The 19,130-nt window shown below is 39.4% G+C and overlaps 1 protein-coding gene and 1 pseudogene across 1 annotated transcript in view; one reads left to right on the forward strand and one right to left on the reverse strand.

The window, feature by feature from the left end:
• The window catches only part of Kif21a (kinesin family member 21A), a 144,727-nt gene that overhangs the window by 67,705 nt on the left and 57,892 nt on the right, over positions 1 to 19,130 (forward strand). The window contains exons 2-10 of the mRNA XM_013033483.1: positions 3,671 to 3,893; positions 3,999 to 4,181; positions 7,326 to 7,475; positions 8,568 to 8,702; positions 9,503 to 9,670; positions 13,011 to 13,126; positions 14,181 to 14,376; positions 15,019 to 15,208; positions 16,193 to 16,256. Of these exons, the coding sequence (XP_012888937.1) occupies positions 3,671 to 3,893; positions 3,999 to 4,181; positions 7,326 to 7,475; positions 8,568 to 8,702; positions 9,503 to 9,670; positions 13,011 to 13,126; positions 14,181 to 14,376; positions 15,019 to 15,208; positions 16,193 to 16,256 (1,425 nt within the window). The remainder of the gene's footprint in view (positions 1 to 3,670; positions 3,894 to 3,998; positions 4,182 to 7,325; positions 7,476 to 8,567; positions 8,703 to 9,502; positions 9,671 to 13,010; positions 13,127 to 14,180; positions 14,377 to 15,018; positions 15,209 to 16,192; positions 16,257 to 19,130) is intronic.
• Positions 5,325 to 6,257, reverse strand: LOC105998671 (annotated as a pseudogene).

The following is a 19,130-nucleotide window of genomic DNA, read 5'->3' on the forward strand; positions in this document are numbered from 1 at the left end:
GGAAGAAGGGAGGGAGGGAAGGAAAGAGACCCTTACAGTTAGAGGTATAGGAGATATGGCTTAAATGGTAGAGTTCTAGCCTAGAGCAAAATAGTTAAGGGACAGTGTCCAGGCTCTGAGTTCAAGCCATAGTAATTACACAAACACACAAGTAAAAGCTAAAAAAACCCCAAAAAACCAACAAACCACAAGCCCTACGATGTCACAGAAGAAAAGTATAGCATCCTATTTTAGATAATGAAGGTTCCAGAAATTCAGTCCCTTTTCAGTTTTGTATTTTCTGTTCTTCCATTGACCTTCCATCTTGATGAACTAAAAAGAGTTAAATTCATGGGATGTATACGTAGGGGTTTATCTTTAATAAATAGATTAACTCTTTCTGTATAGACTTAACTTTAAATCTCATAATCATGTGTGGTCAGAATTTTAAAAAATCCATTCCTCTCTTTGTTGTTATCAGTTTTATGTTTTCTTTTTTTCTTTTTCTTTTTTTTGGGTCAGTTGTGGAGCCTGAACTCTGAGCCTGGGCGCTGTCCCTCAGCTCTTCAGCTCAAGGCTAGCACTCAACCATTTGAGCCACAGCACCACTTCCGGCTTTTTCTGCTTATGTGGTGCTGAGAAATTGAACCAGGGCCTCATGAATGCAAAGCAAGCACTCTACCACTGAGCCAACTTCCCAGCCCCATTTTTATGTTTTCTGTCTCTGGTTGTCCTACCTTTTATAAATTGCATCTTTCTTCATGGCAAATAGGAGTCTCTCTAAAAATTCAACAAGTCATCATTGCTGTGTATGCCAAACACGGTTCTCTTTGGAGAGCAAGTCAGATGGCGCCTAGTTTTGTGTTCTTCTGTTATGAACGTGCACTTTCTTTCCTTCTTTGAAAAGAGGCCACAAAATTAAAAGAAAAGACAGAACAGAAAGGTATTAGAATTGAGAGCTGGTAGGATAGCTGTAGTGCTGTGTGCTGTGGTCTTCAAGTGCAGTTAAGACAACCCATAATTATTTATAGGATTTGGGAGAGAAAATATTAGAACTATTTGTATTTATTTTTAATTTCTTTCTTCACAAACTTCTGCTTCAGTATTTATCTTGGTATATGTGTATATAATTAATATAGGAGTTCTAACATATCTTTAATACATGTATAGCTGTACATATATATATATATATTCTGGGGATATACTTGCATGCTTTCCTTTTCTCTCTCTTTCTCCTTCCTTCTTTCTCTCTCTTCTCCCTTCCCTCTCTCCCTCCCTTCCATTCTTCCTCCTCTATCTCTATCTCTCTGTCTGTCTCTATCTGTCTGTCTGCCTCTGTCTCTCTCTCTCTCTCTTAACTTCTTTCTTTGTGTAACAGTACTGGGGCTTAAACTTGGGGCCTGCATGCTGTCCCCTGCTTTTTCTCTCAAGACTAGCACTCTACCATTTGAGCCACAGCTCCATTTACAGCTTTTTGGTGGTTCATTAGAAATAAAAGTCTCACAGACTGTCTGCCTGGGCTGGTTTTGAATTGCGATCCTCAGAACTCAGCCTCTGGAGCAGCTAGGACTTTAACCATGAGCCACTGATGCCACTGGTGCTTGGGTAGGATATCTTCTTGACATTAGATTTCCAGGCTTGCAAAACACTAGTGAAAGTGTGGAAAGATCAACCTAGGATAAATATTGTGTCTTCCACATTTCATTTTTGCATATGATGGTCACTGAAAATCAAGTGAATAAATAAATCTAAAATAAAAATCACAAATAGAATTTTGGTAGTAATTATTTCACTGAGAATCTTCTGGAGCTTGAACTCAAGGTCTGGCTTTATGCGCAAGGCTGGCACTCTACCACTTGAGCTGCCCCTCCATTTCTGGCAATTAAACACTTTCTGATTAATTGGAAATAAGAGTCTTACAGACTTTTCTGCTCTGCGTGGCTTTAAATGCCTCAGATCTCAGCCTCCTCCTCAGTGCTGTGAGGCACTGGCACCCGACTGATTTTTAAGTAACATTGTGATTGTTAGGTAAAATTATATATTGAAATTAACTGAGTATAAATCAATATATGTAAGTGTTATAATTAAGGAAGAAGTTGGGTGATTACATCAGTTTTTTTAAGAATGCAAACATTTATGAAATACAACACTCGAGTTTGTTATAAACATCAAAAAGACAAGAGCAATTATCATAGTTTTCCAGGTATGACTTTTTCTGGAGGAGAGTTCATACATTTTTTTCCTCTTTTTTATTGTCATGGTGATATATAGATGGGTTATAGTTACATAAGTAAGGTAATAAGTACGTTTCTTGTCAAACTTGTTACCCCTTCCCTTATTTTTTTATTTTCCCTCCCTCCAACACCCCCAAAGTTGTACAGATCATTTACAACATACTTTCTTGTGAATATTACTGTTGCATTGTTTTCCCCCTTGTCCTTTGTCACATCATTTTGTTGTTCTCTTTCCCTTCCCTAAATTCAGATAAATGTATATACAATACCAGGGAACCAAAATCAAACACAGTGACAACAGGGGATATACATAGGGGGCAGAAGATAAAAAAGAAATAAGAAATCACATAATACATTAAAAACAACAACAACAAAGAAAAACCTCTGTGTCTGTGTCTTGGTGTTCATTTTACTTAGCATCATTTTATATGGTCATGTGTAAGTAGTTATTGAGTTGTTCTGCTCTCCTCATCTGATAAGATTATCCTAGATGTATACTAATTATTGCAAATAAGGGAAACCATAGGACCTATGTTTCTTTGAGTTTGGTTTACTTTACTTAAGATTTTTTCTGAGTCTTTCCATTTCCTAACAAATGGGGTGGTGTCATTCTTTCTGATGGAGGCATAGAATTCCATTGTATATATCTATATACCACATTTTCTTGATCCATTCATCTACTGAGGGGCATCTGGTTGGTTCTATGTCTTAGCTATGGTAAATAATGCTGCAATAAACATAGTTGTGCTGGTAGCTTTAATATGGCCTTGTTTGGGGTCATTTGACTAAATGCCCAGAAGTGGGATTGCTGGGCCATAGGGGAGCTCTATGTTTAATCTTTTGAGGAACCTCCATACTTCTTTCCAGAGTGGTTGAACAAATTTACACTCCCACCAACAGTGCAGTAGTGTTCCCTTTTGGCCACATCCCTCCAGCATCTGTTGTTATTAGATTTCTTGACTGTAGCCATTCTACCTGAGGTGAGGTGGAATCTCAATGTTGTTTTGATTTGCATTTCTTTTATGGCTAGAGAAGTTGAGCATTTCTTCATGTGTCTATTGGCCATTCTTATTTCCTCTTTAGCCTACTTACTAATGAGGCTGTTGTTTCTTTGAGGATTTCTTGTTGGGAGATTTATGTTTTTGAGTTCTAAGTATATTTTAGATATGAGGCCCTTGTCTGTTGTATGACTAGTGAAGCTCTCCCAATCTATGGGCTTTCTATTGATCTTGCTAGCTATGTTCTTTGCTATGCAGAAGCTCTTAGAATCTCTTCAGTTGAATGCAATCCCAACCTTTCTTTGATTTGCTGTGTTTCTGGGTCTTCATTAAGAAAATTTCGACCTGTGCCAAGGAGCCCTGGAGTTTAGAGCCCCATTTCTTGAGGGATTTCTTTGTGGTTGTTCACTTGCATCTTATTTCATTTTTCTGAAATAAATTTGTATTTATTTCTCATAGAATAAGACCACAGCTTGCCAAAGAAAGAATTGAAGGATGCCATATTTGTACATCAGTCACTCCAGGAGAACCTCAAGTCTTCCTAGGGAAGGACAAAGCTTTTACCTTTGATTATGTGTTTGACATTGATTCCCAACAAGAACATATCTACAATCAGTGTATTGAGAAACTAATTGAAGGGTGTTTTGAGGGATACAATGCCACGGTGTTTGCTTATGGACAAGTAAGTATGTGGGAATTGTTCAAATTTCCATTCATGTTGTACTTTTATTTGTGTATTTTAAATTTGCATTATGGTTGGAGGTTCACTTTGCTCTGTTCTCTTCAGACTGGGGCTGGCAAAACATACACCATGGGAACAGGATTTGATGTTAACATCATTGAGGAAGAGCAGGGTATTATCTCCCGTGCTGTCAAACATCTTTTCAAGAGCATTGAAGAAAAAAAAAACACAGCAATTAAAAATGGACTTCCTCCTCCAGATTTTAAAGTGAATGCCCAGTTCTTAGAGGTAATAATATAATTGTCTTTAAATTTCCATGTGTGTGTGTGTGTGTGTGTGTGTGTGTGTGAGAGAGAGAGAGAGAGAGAGAGAGGGAGTGTGATATTAGTGGGGCTTGAACTCAGAGCCTCACGCTCTTGCTCTGCTGACATTCTACCACCTCAGCCATGGCTCTAGTCCAGTGTTTTTGCTGGTTAATTAGAGATAAGTGTCTCATGAACTTTTCTGAGTGGGTTGATTTCAAACCCCAATCCTTAGATCTCAGCCTCCCAAGTAAATTCTGAATTCTTTGTTGTTGTTGTTGTTGGTTGTGGGACTCAAACTCTGGGCCTGGGCACTATCTCTCAGCTCTTCAGCTCAAGGCTAGCACTTGAGCCACAGATGTGGAAATGTGTTCTTATATTTTCCTTTCCACCCTCATAATGTTTTTTTTTTTCAATGTCAGAAAATGTATTTGGCTTTTTTTCTCTCTTTAAAATAAGTGCATACAAATACAGCTAGAAGCATCTGCTTGTCAAGTGCTCTTTAAAAAAAAAAAAGCAGCTAAGTCACAGCCTACACAGAAGGTAACTGTCACCAGGAAAATAAAGCAAAAAGGTCTGCCAATAATGTTAACAAAAGAAGAAAATGCCTTTAGAAGTACATACCTTTTGTCGTCAAAAAAATATAGAAACACATGTATTCAAAAAAAATCAAAATTGGGCTGGGAAATTGGCTCAGTGGTAGATTGCTTGCCTTGCATGCATGAGGCCCTGGGTTCGATTCCTCAGCACCACATAAGCAGAAAAAATTGGAAGTATTTTTTTTTTTGTTGTTGGTCATGGCGCTTGAACTCTGGGCCTGGGCGCTGTCCCTCAGCGTTTCAGCTCAAGGCGAGCGCTCTACCACTTGAGCTAAAGCGCCACTTCCAAGCAGAAAAAATTGGAAGTGGTGCTGTGGCTCAAGTGGTAGAGCGCTAGCCCTGAGATAAAGAGCTGAGGGACAGCACCCAGGCCCACGACCAAAAAAAAAAATCAAAATTATACAGCCATTTTTATGAAATCTACATTTCCCTTGTCTTGGATAGATATATTTATATATATGTATGGAGAGATATATACAGTTCAAGCAGTCTGAGCCGGTGCAGCCATCATGCCTCTGGAGCAGGGAAAGTCACGAGTCCCTATCCTTCTTCACTTTTATGCCTCTAGCCAGGATGGTGGCGATCTCGCCCTGCATGAAGGCCCAGGGGACATTCGAGCCCACCAGCGGGCATTTCTCCCTGCTGGGACAATAGACCTCTCCTGCTGCTTGATGCTCTGTCTGGAGCAGGGGAAGCAGAACTTGTGCGAGGGGACGGAGGGCACTGTCTTTTAGCCGCTCGTAGCAAAGGGTGCAGCACAGGGGGGCGCTGGCTGCCAGGGAGGAGTCCGGAAGGCTGGTGGGGTGCACGGGCTCCAGTCCCCCGGTGCCTTGACCCCCGACCTCCCGGGGACCGAGCCTTCTTTGGTTCATAGAGGACGGCGAGGGGGGGCTGGTGCTGTTCCTCCTGGTGGTGGAGTGCACCGGGTTGGCATCTTTCGAGGCATGGTTGCCCCCTGCATTGTCTGCCACTAAGATCAGAGCTGCCAAGGGGGACTGGCCGTTCTGGGCCGCTTCCGGCGGCGTGGTCCGGTTGGAATGAGGAGAGGTGGTGGGTGGCGGCGGAGACACAAAAGAGGATGCCGGGGTCCCGGGGATCTTGAGCCCCTCGGTGGGCGCAGGCAGCCAGGGCTGGGCCTCGCCGTTCATCTTAGCGGGGCCGACTTCGCCTTCGGGCTCCGGGGAGGCCTTCCTTTTCCTAGCCGTTCTTGCAACTGCTTTGGCCCCGCTGGCCCCGTTGGCCTCGAACCCCAGCAACCTGCCTGCGGCCAGGGCCGGCTCCTTCTTGAACTTGCCATCGAAGGGCGCCGCGTGGCCGTGCTGGTGCAGCGCCAGTAGCGTGTCGCGCACTGCCTTGGGCCAGCTGGCCCAGGCCCAGTCCTGCTCCCCGGGGCTTGCCCGCGCCCTAGGCGGCGCCCGGGTCGGCAGCCCCGGTGCCTGCCAGGCCGTGGGCACCACCCTCATAATGTTAAGCTTTGTTCAGTATATTGATCATAAAACAGGTCTCTATTTTTTTTTCTGAGGAGGTAGCCAGGTCTTACCTAATTATTGATTTTTGGATCTATTAAGGATCAAAGGACAAAAAGGAATATATTTTTTAGCTCAAGTAGTAAAAATTCCTAAAATCTCATCTAAGTATTTGTTTACTTAAAACCTTTAAGCTCTCTAGGCATTGGAGGTTCACAACTGTAATCCTAGCTACTTAGGAGGCTGAGATCTAAGAATCTCAGTTTGAAGCCAGCTCAGGCAGGAAAGTCTGCAAGATTCGTATCTCCAGTTAACCACCAAGAAGCTGAAGGTGGAATTGTTTTAAAGTTTTCAGCATTGAGGCAAAAGCTAAAAGGAGATCTTGAGGCCCTGATTTTAAGCCCCAGGATTCCAAGCGCCAGTACCTATACCCCTAAAAACACACACACACAGAGAAAGAAGGGAAGAAAGGAAGGAGAGGAAAAGAGAGGGAGAGAAAGAAAGAAATCTCTTTTTTTGTTGTTTGTTTTTGGGTCCATTCGTGGGGCCTGAACTCTGGGCCTGGGCGCTGTCCCTCAGCTCTTCAACTCAAGGCTAGCACTCTACCACTTGAGCCACAATGCCACTTCCGGCTTTTTTTCTTTTTGCTTATGTGGTGCTGAGGAATCGAACCTAGGACCTCATGCATGCAAAGCAAGCGCTCTACCACTGAGCCACCTTCCCAGCCCAGAAAGAAATCTTTAAATTTGGGGTTAATCCACATTTGATACACATTTATTTGCTTATATATGTAAGTATTCGCTAGTATCTTGCAAAGAATGGATCTTTTTAGCTATTTCTGAACCCTCATTAAATGATTTAAATCATTTGCTATTCTTATACTTGAAAATACATTTGATGATATATTTATAATAACTAACTCATCTATATTTATGTGTGATTTTGAAGAAATAGGTATGATTTGGAGGAAATTAAAAATATGTGAGGTAAATTAACATCATGTAAAGTGTATTCTGATACTTACAATTTTACCCAAATTAACCTTTTAATGTTACTTTTGGATAGCTTTATAATGAAGAGGTCCTTGACTTATTTGATACTGCTCGTGACATTGATGCAAAAAATAAAAAATCTAATATAAGAATTCATGAAGACTCGACTGGAGGAATTTACACTGTGGGAGTGACAACGCGTACTGTGAATACAGAATCAGAGGTGACTTCTATGCTGTGGTTAAAATATATCATTGTTTACTTTATCTAGCCATCTTTTCTGATAACCTGTTATGAAATTTGTATATTCTTAAGTGTATCAAAGTTAAAAATCTTGTTTTCTCTCTTCGTATTTTTAAGCAATATGTTATTATTTTAAAATATCTTGAGTTATAACTTGGTGCTGGTAGCGCATGTCACTAATCTTGGCTACTCAGAAGGCTGAGATCTGAAGATTGCAGTTAAAGGTTAAACAGCAGAAAAGTCTGTGAGACTCATCTCCAATTAACCACAAAGCTGGAAGTGGAGGAGTGGCTCAAATGGTAGAGGGCCAGTTTTGAGCAGAAAAAGCCAAGTGAAAGTACAAGGCCCTGAGTTCAAGCTTCAGTATCAGTGCATATTCGTGTGTACACATACACACACACACACACAGAGGGAAAAAAGTCATAAGTTATGATAAGTGCAGTATAGAATCAAAAGAATTTAAAGCAGTGTATATAGTTTTCTTTTACAGATAAAGCTGGTTAAACGATTTGTTTTTCCAGAGTGAGACCACAGGGGCTGTGAATGTGGCTTCGTGGTAGAATGCTTGCTTAGCATGCATCAAGCCCGGGGTTCCATTCCTTAGTATCACATACCACTGTGGCTAAAGTGGTAGAGTGCTAGCCTTGAGCTAAAGAGCTGAGGGACAGTGCCCAAGCCCAGAGTTCAGACCCCACGAGTGGACACCCCCCCAAAAAAAAATTACACAAACACAAAAAACTTCAGTAGAAGACAGAGAATAGCTTGAGCAATTCAAGTTATTGTTCAGTTTGTACCCAAGTATTCTACTGTAACAGTTTTGGAACGGAAGCTGCAAATGTCAGCAAATGGCAAACAATAGCATCTCAGTGTTTTCTTCTATTAAAAAAAATAATACCCTATTATACTGAGAAGTTCAGCTCTCAAAGTGCTTGTCACTAAAATAATAATAGAAGAAAATCGTGTCTTTTCTATCCCTTAGTATGGTGTACATTTGCCTTTAGCTTGGACATGGAATTGGATGATAGCTTGTATCAGTATTGCTCAATGTAAACGCTCTTCTCTTCTCTCCCAGATGATGCAGTGTTTGAAGCTGGGTGCTCTATCCCGTACCACTGCCAGCACCCAGATGAATGTTCAGAGCTCCCGTTCACATGCCATTTTTACCATTCATGTGTGTCAGACCAGAGTGTGCCCCCAAGCAGAGGCTGTGAGTTACTCTCATTTCCTAAACTTTCAGTCTTTGTCACCTTAAAAAAAAAAATCAAATGAAGCTGGGGATTGGGGGCTCATGCTTGTAATCCTAGCTACTCAGGAGGCTGAGATCTGTTAGATGACAGTTCTGAGGCAGCCCTGGCAGAAAAGTCCAATTAACCAGCAAAATGCTGAATGTGGAGCTGTTGCTCAAGTGATGGAGTGCCAGCCTTGAATGAAAAAGCTAAGAAACAGTGCTCAGGCCCAGAGTTCAAGCTCTAGTCCTGGAACACAAGAAAACAGGGGTGGGGATGGGTAACAATGCTAGATAGGAAATGTACTCATTACCTTACTCATGTAACTGTAACCCCTCTGTACAGTATCTTTGCAATAAAAATATATATAAAATAAATGAAAAATCTTGTGAATCTCTAAATTTGGCTCAAATACAGTTGTTTATTCATTTTTCTAATTCCTAGTTCTGATCCTATTTAAGTTAAAGCCAGCCCACCATGTAAGATTTGGGAGGGAAAGTGGATTTATGTCTGCATCTGGCAGAAAGCCTGCTGTGTCTCTGTGGCTGGGGGCAGAGTTACCCAAAACCCTTGGCTTTTGAGCATTTTGTGTTTCCCTTCAACATAAGCAAAGCCTCAGCTGGGAGGAGTTGGAAACTCTTATTGCAGATTCTGACATTAAGTTTCTAATTTCCGCAGAAGTTGCCTCTTTGTGCTTATCTATGCATGAGAATGTGGACAGGGTTAAAGGATATTTAATGTGAAAATATTAAGTATTTTCAATTGTTTCCCTTCATTGTAGGAAAATGCAACTGATAATAAGATGGTTTCCGAATCGTCACAGATGAATGAGTTTGAAACCCTGACTGCAAAGTTCCATTTTGTTGATCTGGCAGGATCCGAAAGATTGAAGCGAACTGGAGCTACAGGCGAGAGGGCAAAAGAAGGCATTTCTATCAACTGTGGCCTGGTAAGACTAGAGGACTGTGCTGAGAATCTCTCAGGACTTTTCTGTTTTTGTGTTTTGAGGCAGGGTCTAAATAACCCAGGCTGCCCTCATGAACTCAAGGTAATCCTCTTTCGTTTGCTTTGAGTACTGGTATTACAGGTATATACCAACACACCTACCTGTCTTTTGTTTATTTACTTACTCATTTATTTATTCATCCATTTATGAGCTGGTACTGGGGCTTGAACTGAGGGCCTGTGCGCTGTCCTTTAGCTTTTTTGCTGAAGACAAGTGTTCAACCACTGGAGCCACAGCTCTGCTTCTGGTGTTTCTGTGGTTAACTAGAGATTTCCTCCTTATTGATTCATTGTGCCAGTACTGGGACTTGAACTCAAGGTCTGGGTGCTGTCCCTTAGATTTATTTTGTTCAAGGCTAGAGCTCTACCACTTGAGGCACAGCTCCACTTTCAAGTTTGTGCTGGTTAATTGGAGATTTAAGTCTCATGGATTTCCCTGGTTATGTTGTCTTAGAACCATAATCCTCAGATCTTAGCCTCCTGAGTAGCTGAGAACTGGGGCTTGAGTCACTGCTGCCTGAGTCTGTTTTATTTTTATTCAAATTTTGCTTTTATGGGGACTAAAATCAAACCTCGGGCTCTTTCTCTAATTTTTCAGCTGGCGTTCTACCACTTGAGCCATGACTACAGTCCCTTTTCTTTCTTGTAATACATAATGTGTCCAAGTGAAAACCAGGCCTGATCTAAGAAGGAATGCTATATAATTCATTAAATATAATTTTACATTGTACACTTTTTTCTTTTTTTCTTTCACATTGCAAGTTTTCTTCATGTGTATAAATTTAACTGAATTAAAATTTCTAATAAACACAGAATATTACATAGAAATTATTTTAAAACTTCTTTTTACCTTTAAAAATATAAAGTACTCATTACCTTATTCATGTAACTGTAACCCCTCTATGCAGTATTTTCACAATAAAAAACTTATTTAAAAATATATACAATCAAACATTTAATTTTAAGTATTTCAATGGATAAGAGTAAAAAATGGATTTTTGTTAATTTTTCAAAATCCATTTACACATGCCTGTAATCTTAGCTACTCAGGAGGGCTGTAATCTGAGGGTAGACGTTTAAAACCAGCCTGGACAGAAAAGTCTGTGAGACTCTGATCTCCCATTTACTAGAAAAAAAGTGCAGCTGTGGCTACAGCAGTAAAACACCAACCTTGAGCGAAAAAGCTAAGGGACAGCACCCAGGCTCTGAGTTTTAGCATTCAAGTCTCAGTACTGGCACCAAATCAAAAAACCCCAATTTTTGGTGTATTGAATCTTTCTTACTGTCATTATAAAATTGGGCATTTGTTCTTATATAAATGTCTATAACATCCTTCAATTGTAATACTATAGTGGGATTCTCCAATCATGTGGTCTATTTTTTTTCTTTTTGTCTGTTGTGGGGCTTGAATCAACTCTGGGACAGGTGCTCTCCCTGAGCTCTTCAGCTCAAGGCTCTACCACTTGAACCACAGCACCACTTCTGGTTTTCTGGTGGTTAATTGGAGTTAAGAGTCTCGCAAACTTTCCTGCCTGGGCTGGCTTTGAACTGCGATCCTCAGATCTCAGCCTCCTGAGTAGCTAGGATTATAGGCATGAGCCACCAGCTCCCGGCCCTGTGGTCTATTTAAAAAAATCATTGCCAATATGTGGTCTTACATGACTATAACCTTTTTTTGGTAAAATTACCATTGAATAATGATTAGAGATAAGCAAGGCTCCCAATACCTACCACCATCTTAATTTTCTCATGATTATGTGTTTAAACATTGCATAAAAGATCATGACTTGGATCCTGGGCTTTGTATATTGTTTGGGATTTCCTAAGAGTGGTATTTTCCTTTGTTCTTTCAGACACAGGGAAAAGCCGTTGTTCTCTTTTCATGCTTATTCTGTTAAGGCATGTTGAAACACAGCAAGTCGAGTTTTAGTGTTTGCCAAAGCTTAAGATTTCTGGAAAAGAGGACTAAGCTAGAGTGTGACCCTAATGTTAGTTTTTGCGTAATATTTGGCCTCCACAATGACATGATTGTAGATGTTTATGTGATGAGACTGATGTGACCATTGCTTTGAATAATACTTGTTTTACAAGTAATACCTCATTGACCATGGTAAAAATGGTAGAAATCAATAGACATTGCAGGAAAAATAACAGCTCTGTGTCATAGTATTTATTTATATTATCTTTATTATTTATTTTTATTGTCTTTAAGTAGTTGTATAAAGGAGCTTCAATTCAACATGTCACTTCATTAGTATAATGCATCTTGATCAGTGTCACCATTTGTTAAAAAAATTGGATGCTTGACATGAATTATTTCCTTGTAATGTGAGGTTGTTGGGTAGTGATACTAGGGAATGAACTTTGGTTGTCACACTTGCTAAGCAGTGCTCTTACAACTGAGCCATGATTCTAGCCCAATTTTCTCCTGGTAATTTTTGAGATATGGTCTCACTTCCTGATAGGACATTTACCTGAGTGCAATTCATCTATGTTAGACATTCTAGTAGCTAGGATAACTGGCTCATGAAGAACATTCAGCTCTTCATTGAAAAGATGTCTTGAGAATATTTCTGCCTAGGTAGGCCTTGAACCACAAATTCCAATCTTAGTCTTCAAAGTAGAGAGGATTACAGATGTGAGCCACCTGCTCTAGGTGACTCATTATCTTTCTTTCTTTCTCTCCTCTCTCTCTCTTTCGTTCTTTTTTTGTATATACATTCATATAGATAGTGCTAAACTTTGTGTAGTGTCAGTTATTAGCAATTAAGACAGAAAATCTTGAAGTTTACTCTATGTGTATTTGACTATACAAAAATAAAAATCAAACACAGTTGTTTTTAATTTTTTTCCTGTCTCCTCTTTATTTCCTATAGACTTTCTTTATTAAAAGTGTTACAATTAGTAAATGTATAGCCTGTAATCCTTGGTATGTGGGAGGTGGAAATTGAGACTATGGTTGAAAACTAATTCCCAAAATTCATGAGATTCCATTCCAATCAATGTCTGGGCATGGAATGCACTCCTGCCACGGGAACCACTGTGGCTGGACCTGTGGTGCATACCTGACATTTCCAGTAGAAAAGCTATCACAAATAGAAGGATCAAAGTCCAGACCACCTCCAGCATAAAGTGAGACCCTATCTTGAAAATAACCAGCACAAAAAGGATTGGTGGAGTGGTTCAAGTGGTAGAGTGCTTCCTTAGTAAGCATGAGGCCCTAAGTTCCAATCTCAATATTGCCAAAAACAATATTATATTTTTTCTCTTTTTCTCTCTATTAGTTGGCACTTGGCAATGTCATAAGTGCATTAGGTGACAAGAGTAAGAGGGCTACCCATGTCCCCTATAGAGATTCCAAGCTGACAAGACTCCTGCAGGATTCCCTTGGGGGTAACAGGTATGCAAAAGAGTTTATCTTCTACATTACTGAATTTTCATTATTCATTATTTTAAAAAGTAAATTTGTGGGCTGGGAAGGTGGCTCAGTGGTAGAGTGCTTGCCTTGCATGCATGAGGCCCTGGGTTCGATTCCTCAGCACCACATAAGCAGGGAAAAAAAGCTGGAAGTGGCTCTGTGGCTCAAGTGGTAGAGCATTAGCCTTGAGCTGAAGAGCTGAGGGACAGTGCCCAGGCCCAGAGTTCAGGCCCCATGACTGACCTCCCTCTCCCCCACCCCCTCGCCAAAAAAAAGTAAATTATTAAGGTAATTTATAAAGATTACTTCATTATAGAGCAAATTAATAGGATGAGGAATGAATGATTATATTTAGTAAACAAAAATATAATTAATGATTATATTAAATAAAAATATAATTACAAAATTATCATTTTGTAATTACTCGAGGCTTGAACTCAGGGTCTGAATGCTGTCCCTTAGCTTTTGTACTGAAGAATGGTGCTCTACTACTTGAGCCACAACTCATATCTTTTTTTATTTTTTGGTGGTTAACTGGAGATAAGAGTCTTGTGGACTTTCTAGCTCAGGCTAGGTTTGAACCATAATCTTCAGATCTCAATCTCCTGAGTAGCTAAGAGTACATGTGTGAGCCACTGGCACCTGGCTATTATTATTATTATTAATTATTATTTTATTATTGTCACCATTATCTTTAAGTTATAATCCAACATGTCATTTGTTCATTTATCTTGATCAATGTCACCCCTCCTATCATTCTCCTCTATTTCTTCCAGCCTCACTCATCCCACCAACTTATACCTGTTTCTATTTTCACATAAGTACATTGAATAGTATGACTTTGTACACCCACCCATCCTCTTTATATGTTTTCATAGAGATACAAAAGGGCTCATGTTTTCTCTCTTACTTAAAGTTTAAAAGCATAGGAGTTTTTAGTTTGTAGCATCAATTGGTTGTTATCATGAAGAGAACAGATGACTCAAGAAATCATAATTTCTGTATTTTATTTAATCTTGTCATTTGTATCTTTCAGCCAAACGATCATGATAGCATGTGTCAGCCCTTCAGACAGAGATTTTATGGAAACATTAAACACTCTGAAATATGCTAATCGAGCTAGAAATATCAAGAACAAAGTCATGGTGAATCAAGACAGAGCTAGTCAACAAATCAATGCACTTCGCAGTGAGATCACACGACTTCAAATGGAGCTCATGGAGTACAAAACAGTAAGCTGAGGGGCCTGGCCTTACATTTTCAGATGCAGCTAAGGCTGGCATGTTGTGAGCATGGTAACATCTTTTGATTGTGTGTGTGTGTGTGTGTGTGTGTGTGTGTGTGTGTGTGTATGCCAGTACTGGTGCTTGAACTCAAGGCCTGGGCACTGACCCTTAGCATTTTCTGCTCAAGGCTGGGACTGTAGTGCTTGATAGAAAGCTTGATTTCCAGCTATTTTTAGTGGTTTATTGGAGATAAGAGTCTCAAGGACTTAACTGCTCAGACTGGCTTTGAACTAGGATCCTCATATCTCAGTCTATTGAGTAGCTAAGATTAGGAGTATGAGTCATTAGTGTTCAGCAACCTTAGTTTTATAAAAGTGGAAATGTTTTGGAGGCAGAATTTTCTAGTCTTCCTTGTGGGTAGTGTCAAGAATATTCTTCCGAACCTAACTGACTACTTATTCAAAAGGCTTCTTGCTCAATTGTTATTATAGTGACTAATGCACCATGCAGGGTTGTTCAGGGATAAAGGATCCTTTGCCTTGGTGCTGGTAAGATAAATGTGTCGTTGGGTATACAACAGTCCTAATCAAAACTCTTGTGGATTTAAGGCTTCAAAACCAACAAGGAGAGATTTTTTTTCTTTTCTAGGGGAAAAGAATAATTGATGAGGAAGGCGTGGAAAGCATCAATGACATGTTTCATGAGAATGCTATGCTACAGACTGAAAATAATAACCTGCGTGTGAGAATCAAAGCCATGCAAGAGACGGTTGATGCATTGAGGACCCGAGTGACACAGCTTGTTAGTGAACAGGCAAACCAGGTTCTTGCCAGAGCAGGTAAGTGGACAAGTATGTGAAGAGAAGGATTAACTTCTGGAGGGCTGGGAACCTTCTTTGTCTTCATTCATTACTTGGAATTGTTGAAGTAGAAATATCAAAGTTTGTGTATTTAGTCTGTAGTAAACCCATCATTTTTTTCAAATAAGAAATTTTTGCAAAAACATTTTCTGCCCATTGTGTCATATTACCTTGTTAATTGTTGGTTCAGGTAATTATGGATGGAAAATTTGCCATTAAGAATTATATTTTGGGGCTGGAAAGGTGGCTCAGTGGTAGAGCGCTTGCCTTGCATGCCTGAGGCACTGGGTTCGATTCCTCAGCACCACATAAGCACAAAGAAAAAAGCTGGAAGTGGCGCTGTAGCTCAAGTGATAGAGCGCTAGCCTTGAGCTGAAGAGCTGAGGGACAGCGCCCAGGCCCAGAGTTCAGGCCCCACGACCAGACCCCTCCCCCCAAAAAAAATTATATTTTAAGGAAGTAGAGGTGTGTCGTGTAGAGTACCACCCTTGAGTGAAAAAGGTGAGAATGTGAGGCCCTAACTTTAAACCTCAGTATCAGCACAAAAACAAATAAGTAACTAAATAAAGTCAATTAAAAGGAGAAAAAGAATAGTGTGTAAGCTGAGTACCTGTGGCTAATGTCTGTAAATGTAGCTACTTTGGATGCTGAGATTTGAGGATCATGATTGAAAACCATTCTGGGCAGCAAAGTCTTTGAGACTCTTATTTCCAGTTAACTACAAAAAAGAAAAAAAAAAGCTTGAAGTGAAGATGTAGTTCAAGTGGTAGAGCACTAGTCTTAATGAAAAAAACTAAGTAACAGCATCCAGGCCTTGACTTCAAATCCCAGTACTGGCACAAAAGTAAATAAATAAAATTACGTTGTTTGCAAGAAATATTGGTGCGGATTCAAACTTATACTTTTTCTCTTTTTTTGAAGTCTTCATTTTAAAAGAAAATTGTCATTTCATTTATCTTTCAGGTGAAGGGAATGAAGAGATTAGTAATATGATTCATAGTTACATCAAAGAAATTGAAGATCTCAGGTATAGTTTTCCTGTTAGTTTGGGGGTTTGCTACGGTTCTGATATTTTTATTTGCTGGGATTGGTTGTTCAGCAGATATACATGGTAATACTTCAGTGTCTTGAATGTTTTATTATTCCCTTTGGTACTGGGGATGGAAATGAAGCTCTGGGCCTTGTGTGCTCTAGGCAAACACTCTACCTCTGAGCTGCATTCCCATCCCTTTTCAAGTGCTGGCTACCTGTGGCTCACACCTGTAATACTAGTTGCTTAGGAGTCTGAGATCGGAGGATCCTGCTTCAGTCATATTACTTTGAGAGCACTAAATACTTCCATTTCCCATATGCCATATTTTAAGCTTTCTTCTCTCTTTTCAAATTATCTTACTGTATATAAACTGATACATAGGATAGGCACAATTGATGCTAATAAATTCTTTTTTTGTGTGCCAGTACTAAAGGCTTGAACTCAGGGCCTGGGCACTGTCCCTGAGGTTTTTTGCTCAAGGTTGGTGGTCTACTACTTAAGCCACAGTTCCACGTCTGGCTTTTTAGTGCTTAAGTGTAGCTAAGACTCTCATGGATTTTCCTACTTGGGCTGGCTTTGAACTGTGATTCTCAGATCTCAGCCTCCTGACTAGCTAGGATTAGAGGCATGAGCCACTGGTGCTTGGCAATATAGTTATCTTTGATATCTTTCTTCTTTGTACCTCTTCCTCCATCATTTTGGAATAGATCAACATCTATACATCATCATTAATTTCTTGAATCTCATATTCTTCCTGTTCTTTTAAACTTCTGCCATTCTTGTGTGTGAATCATCTCACTCCATCCATTTGTTTGCCTTTTTCTTGAACATCTATTCATATTTCTTGAAGTGTGCTATCGGGGCTGGTTATATACCAATACCATGCCATGGACTGGAGGCAAGCTCAATATAAAGGAATTCACAGTTATAGGAGGGAATCTTAAATAGTCCCACAAAGTAAGCAGAATGGTGGAATTCAGTGAAAGAAACCCTGGGCATAGTGTGGAAATGTGGAGAAGATCATGGGACCCCGAATGGGAGAATGAGAGTGGGAAAGAATGTCAGGGACATTAATCATTTCTGTAAGATTTGAAGGTTTCATGGACTGCCTTTACACTGAGCTATTTTCTCTTGAAATTAAATTTCAGTCATTTCCATGAGGTAGCATCTATGTTGTTCAGATATAATTCCTGCTGCCTATTTGTAGAAATGAAGTGTATTGGAAGAGATCATGCTTCACAGCTAACCTAACCTGTTCACCATCTTGAACTTTTGTTCTTTCTCCTCCATCTTCCTTTTGAGATCTTCCAGAGGGTCTCAAACCATGATAGAACTTCCTCTACTGTTTCTGGCTCCACAAAGCATAAGAGATCCTTTAAATGTTTCAAGAAACAAAAAAATGAGAAGACATCTTAAAGTAGTTATCAATAATATTACTCAAATAAGTACCACTGTGTTGTGTGTGTGTGTGTGTATGTGTGTGTGTGTGTGTGTGTGTGTGTGTGTGTGTATACATGCATACATGCATACATTTTTCATGCTTTACTGTTTGGCCTTTGGGACATTTTGTTTGAGCTCTGTACCACAGTCAACCTGGACTCACAGTCTTTATCTAGGTTTTCAGTGTTCTTCCCTAGCTAAAGACCAGCATTTATTCTTTGACCAGTTTTTCCTCACTTTGAGACACAATTGATATCTGTTTCTTAATTTCCAAAGAGCTTCTTCCATTTCTAAGCTACTTCTTTTCATCTCCTCTATTTCCTCTGTGTTTGTCAATGATTTGATCTGATTTCTTTTCTCCACCCTGTTATTCTGACTATACCTAGTTTTGATCTTATTATTGCACAAATGGCTTGATATTATTTCCTAGAACATTGACTGAATCATTTCTACCCTTCCTAGTTGCTAAAAGCAGCATCTGATATTCTCCTTCTGTACAGTCTTGAATTCAGACTATTTCTTAAGCCATTAGAGAGCAGAGATGATTCATGGCCCTGACTTCAATCATGGACCAAATCTTTCCTGGTAGAGGATTAAATAGTTTCAGATTCCCAGCTTTGATGCTTCTTTAATTAGATGTGTCCCAGCCCTGGGGAGTAGTCTTCTAGAATCCTAGGATTATAATATACAATGTAAAAGTAATTGACATGTGAGATAAGCATAAATAAGGCTTTGAATTCAAATTGGATTACCTGGATTGAAATTTAAACTTCTATTTATTAATAAGATGTGTAACCTCAGCCTATTTACTTATTTAACTAACTATGAGCTTTAATTTTTTAATCTGTAAGAATAAGATAATACTTGCTAGCTTCACAGAGTTACTATGGTTCTCAAAATAATAGAATGCAAGATTTCTTATATTGAAAGGTACTGTAAAGTTCTAATAGGTTATTACTTTTTCAGGCCCATGTTCTCAAATTCTATTTTTATCTATTTAATCTTACTTCAATCTAAATTTTTTCAAAACTTGGTTTCATGAAGACTTTGATTTTATAGTTCTTAATCTAAATGTATATATATATTTATAAATATATTTATTATTATATTATTTATACTTATATATAAATCCTTTCTATATTACATATAAGCATATAAAATATATTGGTATTGATATATTTGGGATATTTCTGTTTTATCTCATTCTAATTGTAAAGTAATAGTGGTTACCTTTTTTTTTTTTTGGTCCGGTCGTGGGGCCTGAACTCTGGGCCTGGGCGCTGTCCCTCAGCTCTTCAGCTCAAGGCTAGTGCTCTAAAACTTGAGCCACAGTGCCACTTTTGGCTTTTTTCTTTTTGCTTATGTGGTGCTGAGGAATCGAACCCAGGGCCTCATGCATGCAAGGCAAGCGCTCTACCACTGAGCCAC

The sequence above is a fragment of the Dipodomys ordii genome, unplaced genomic scaffold (genome assembly GCF_000151885.1).
Source record: "Dipodomys ordii isolate 6190 unplaced genomic scaffold, Dord_2.0 Scaffold170, whole genome shotgun sequence".
Lineage (NCBI taxonomy): Eukaryota > Metazoa > Chordata > Mammalia > Rodentia > Heteromyidae > Dipodomys > Dipodomys ordii.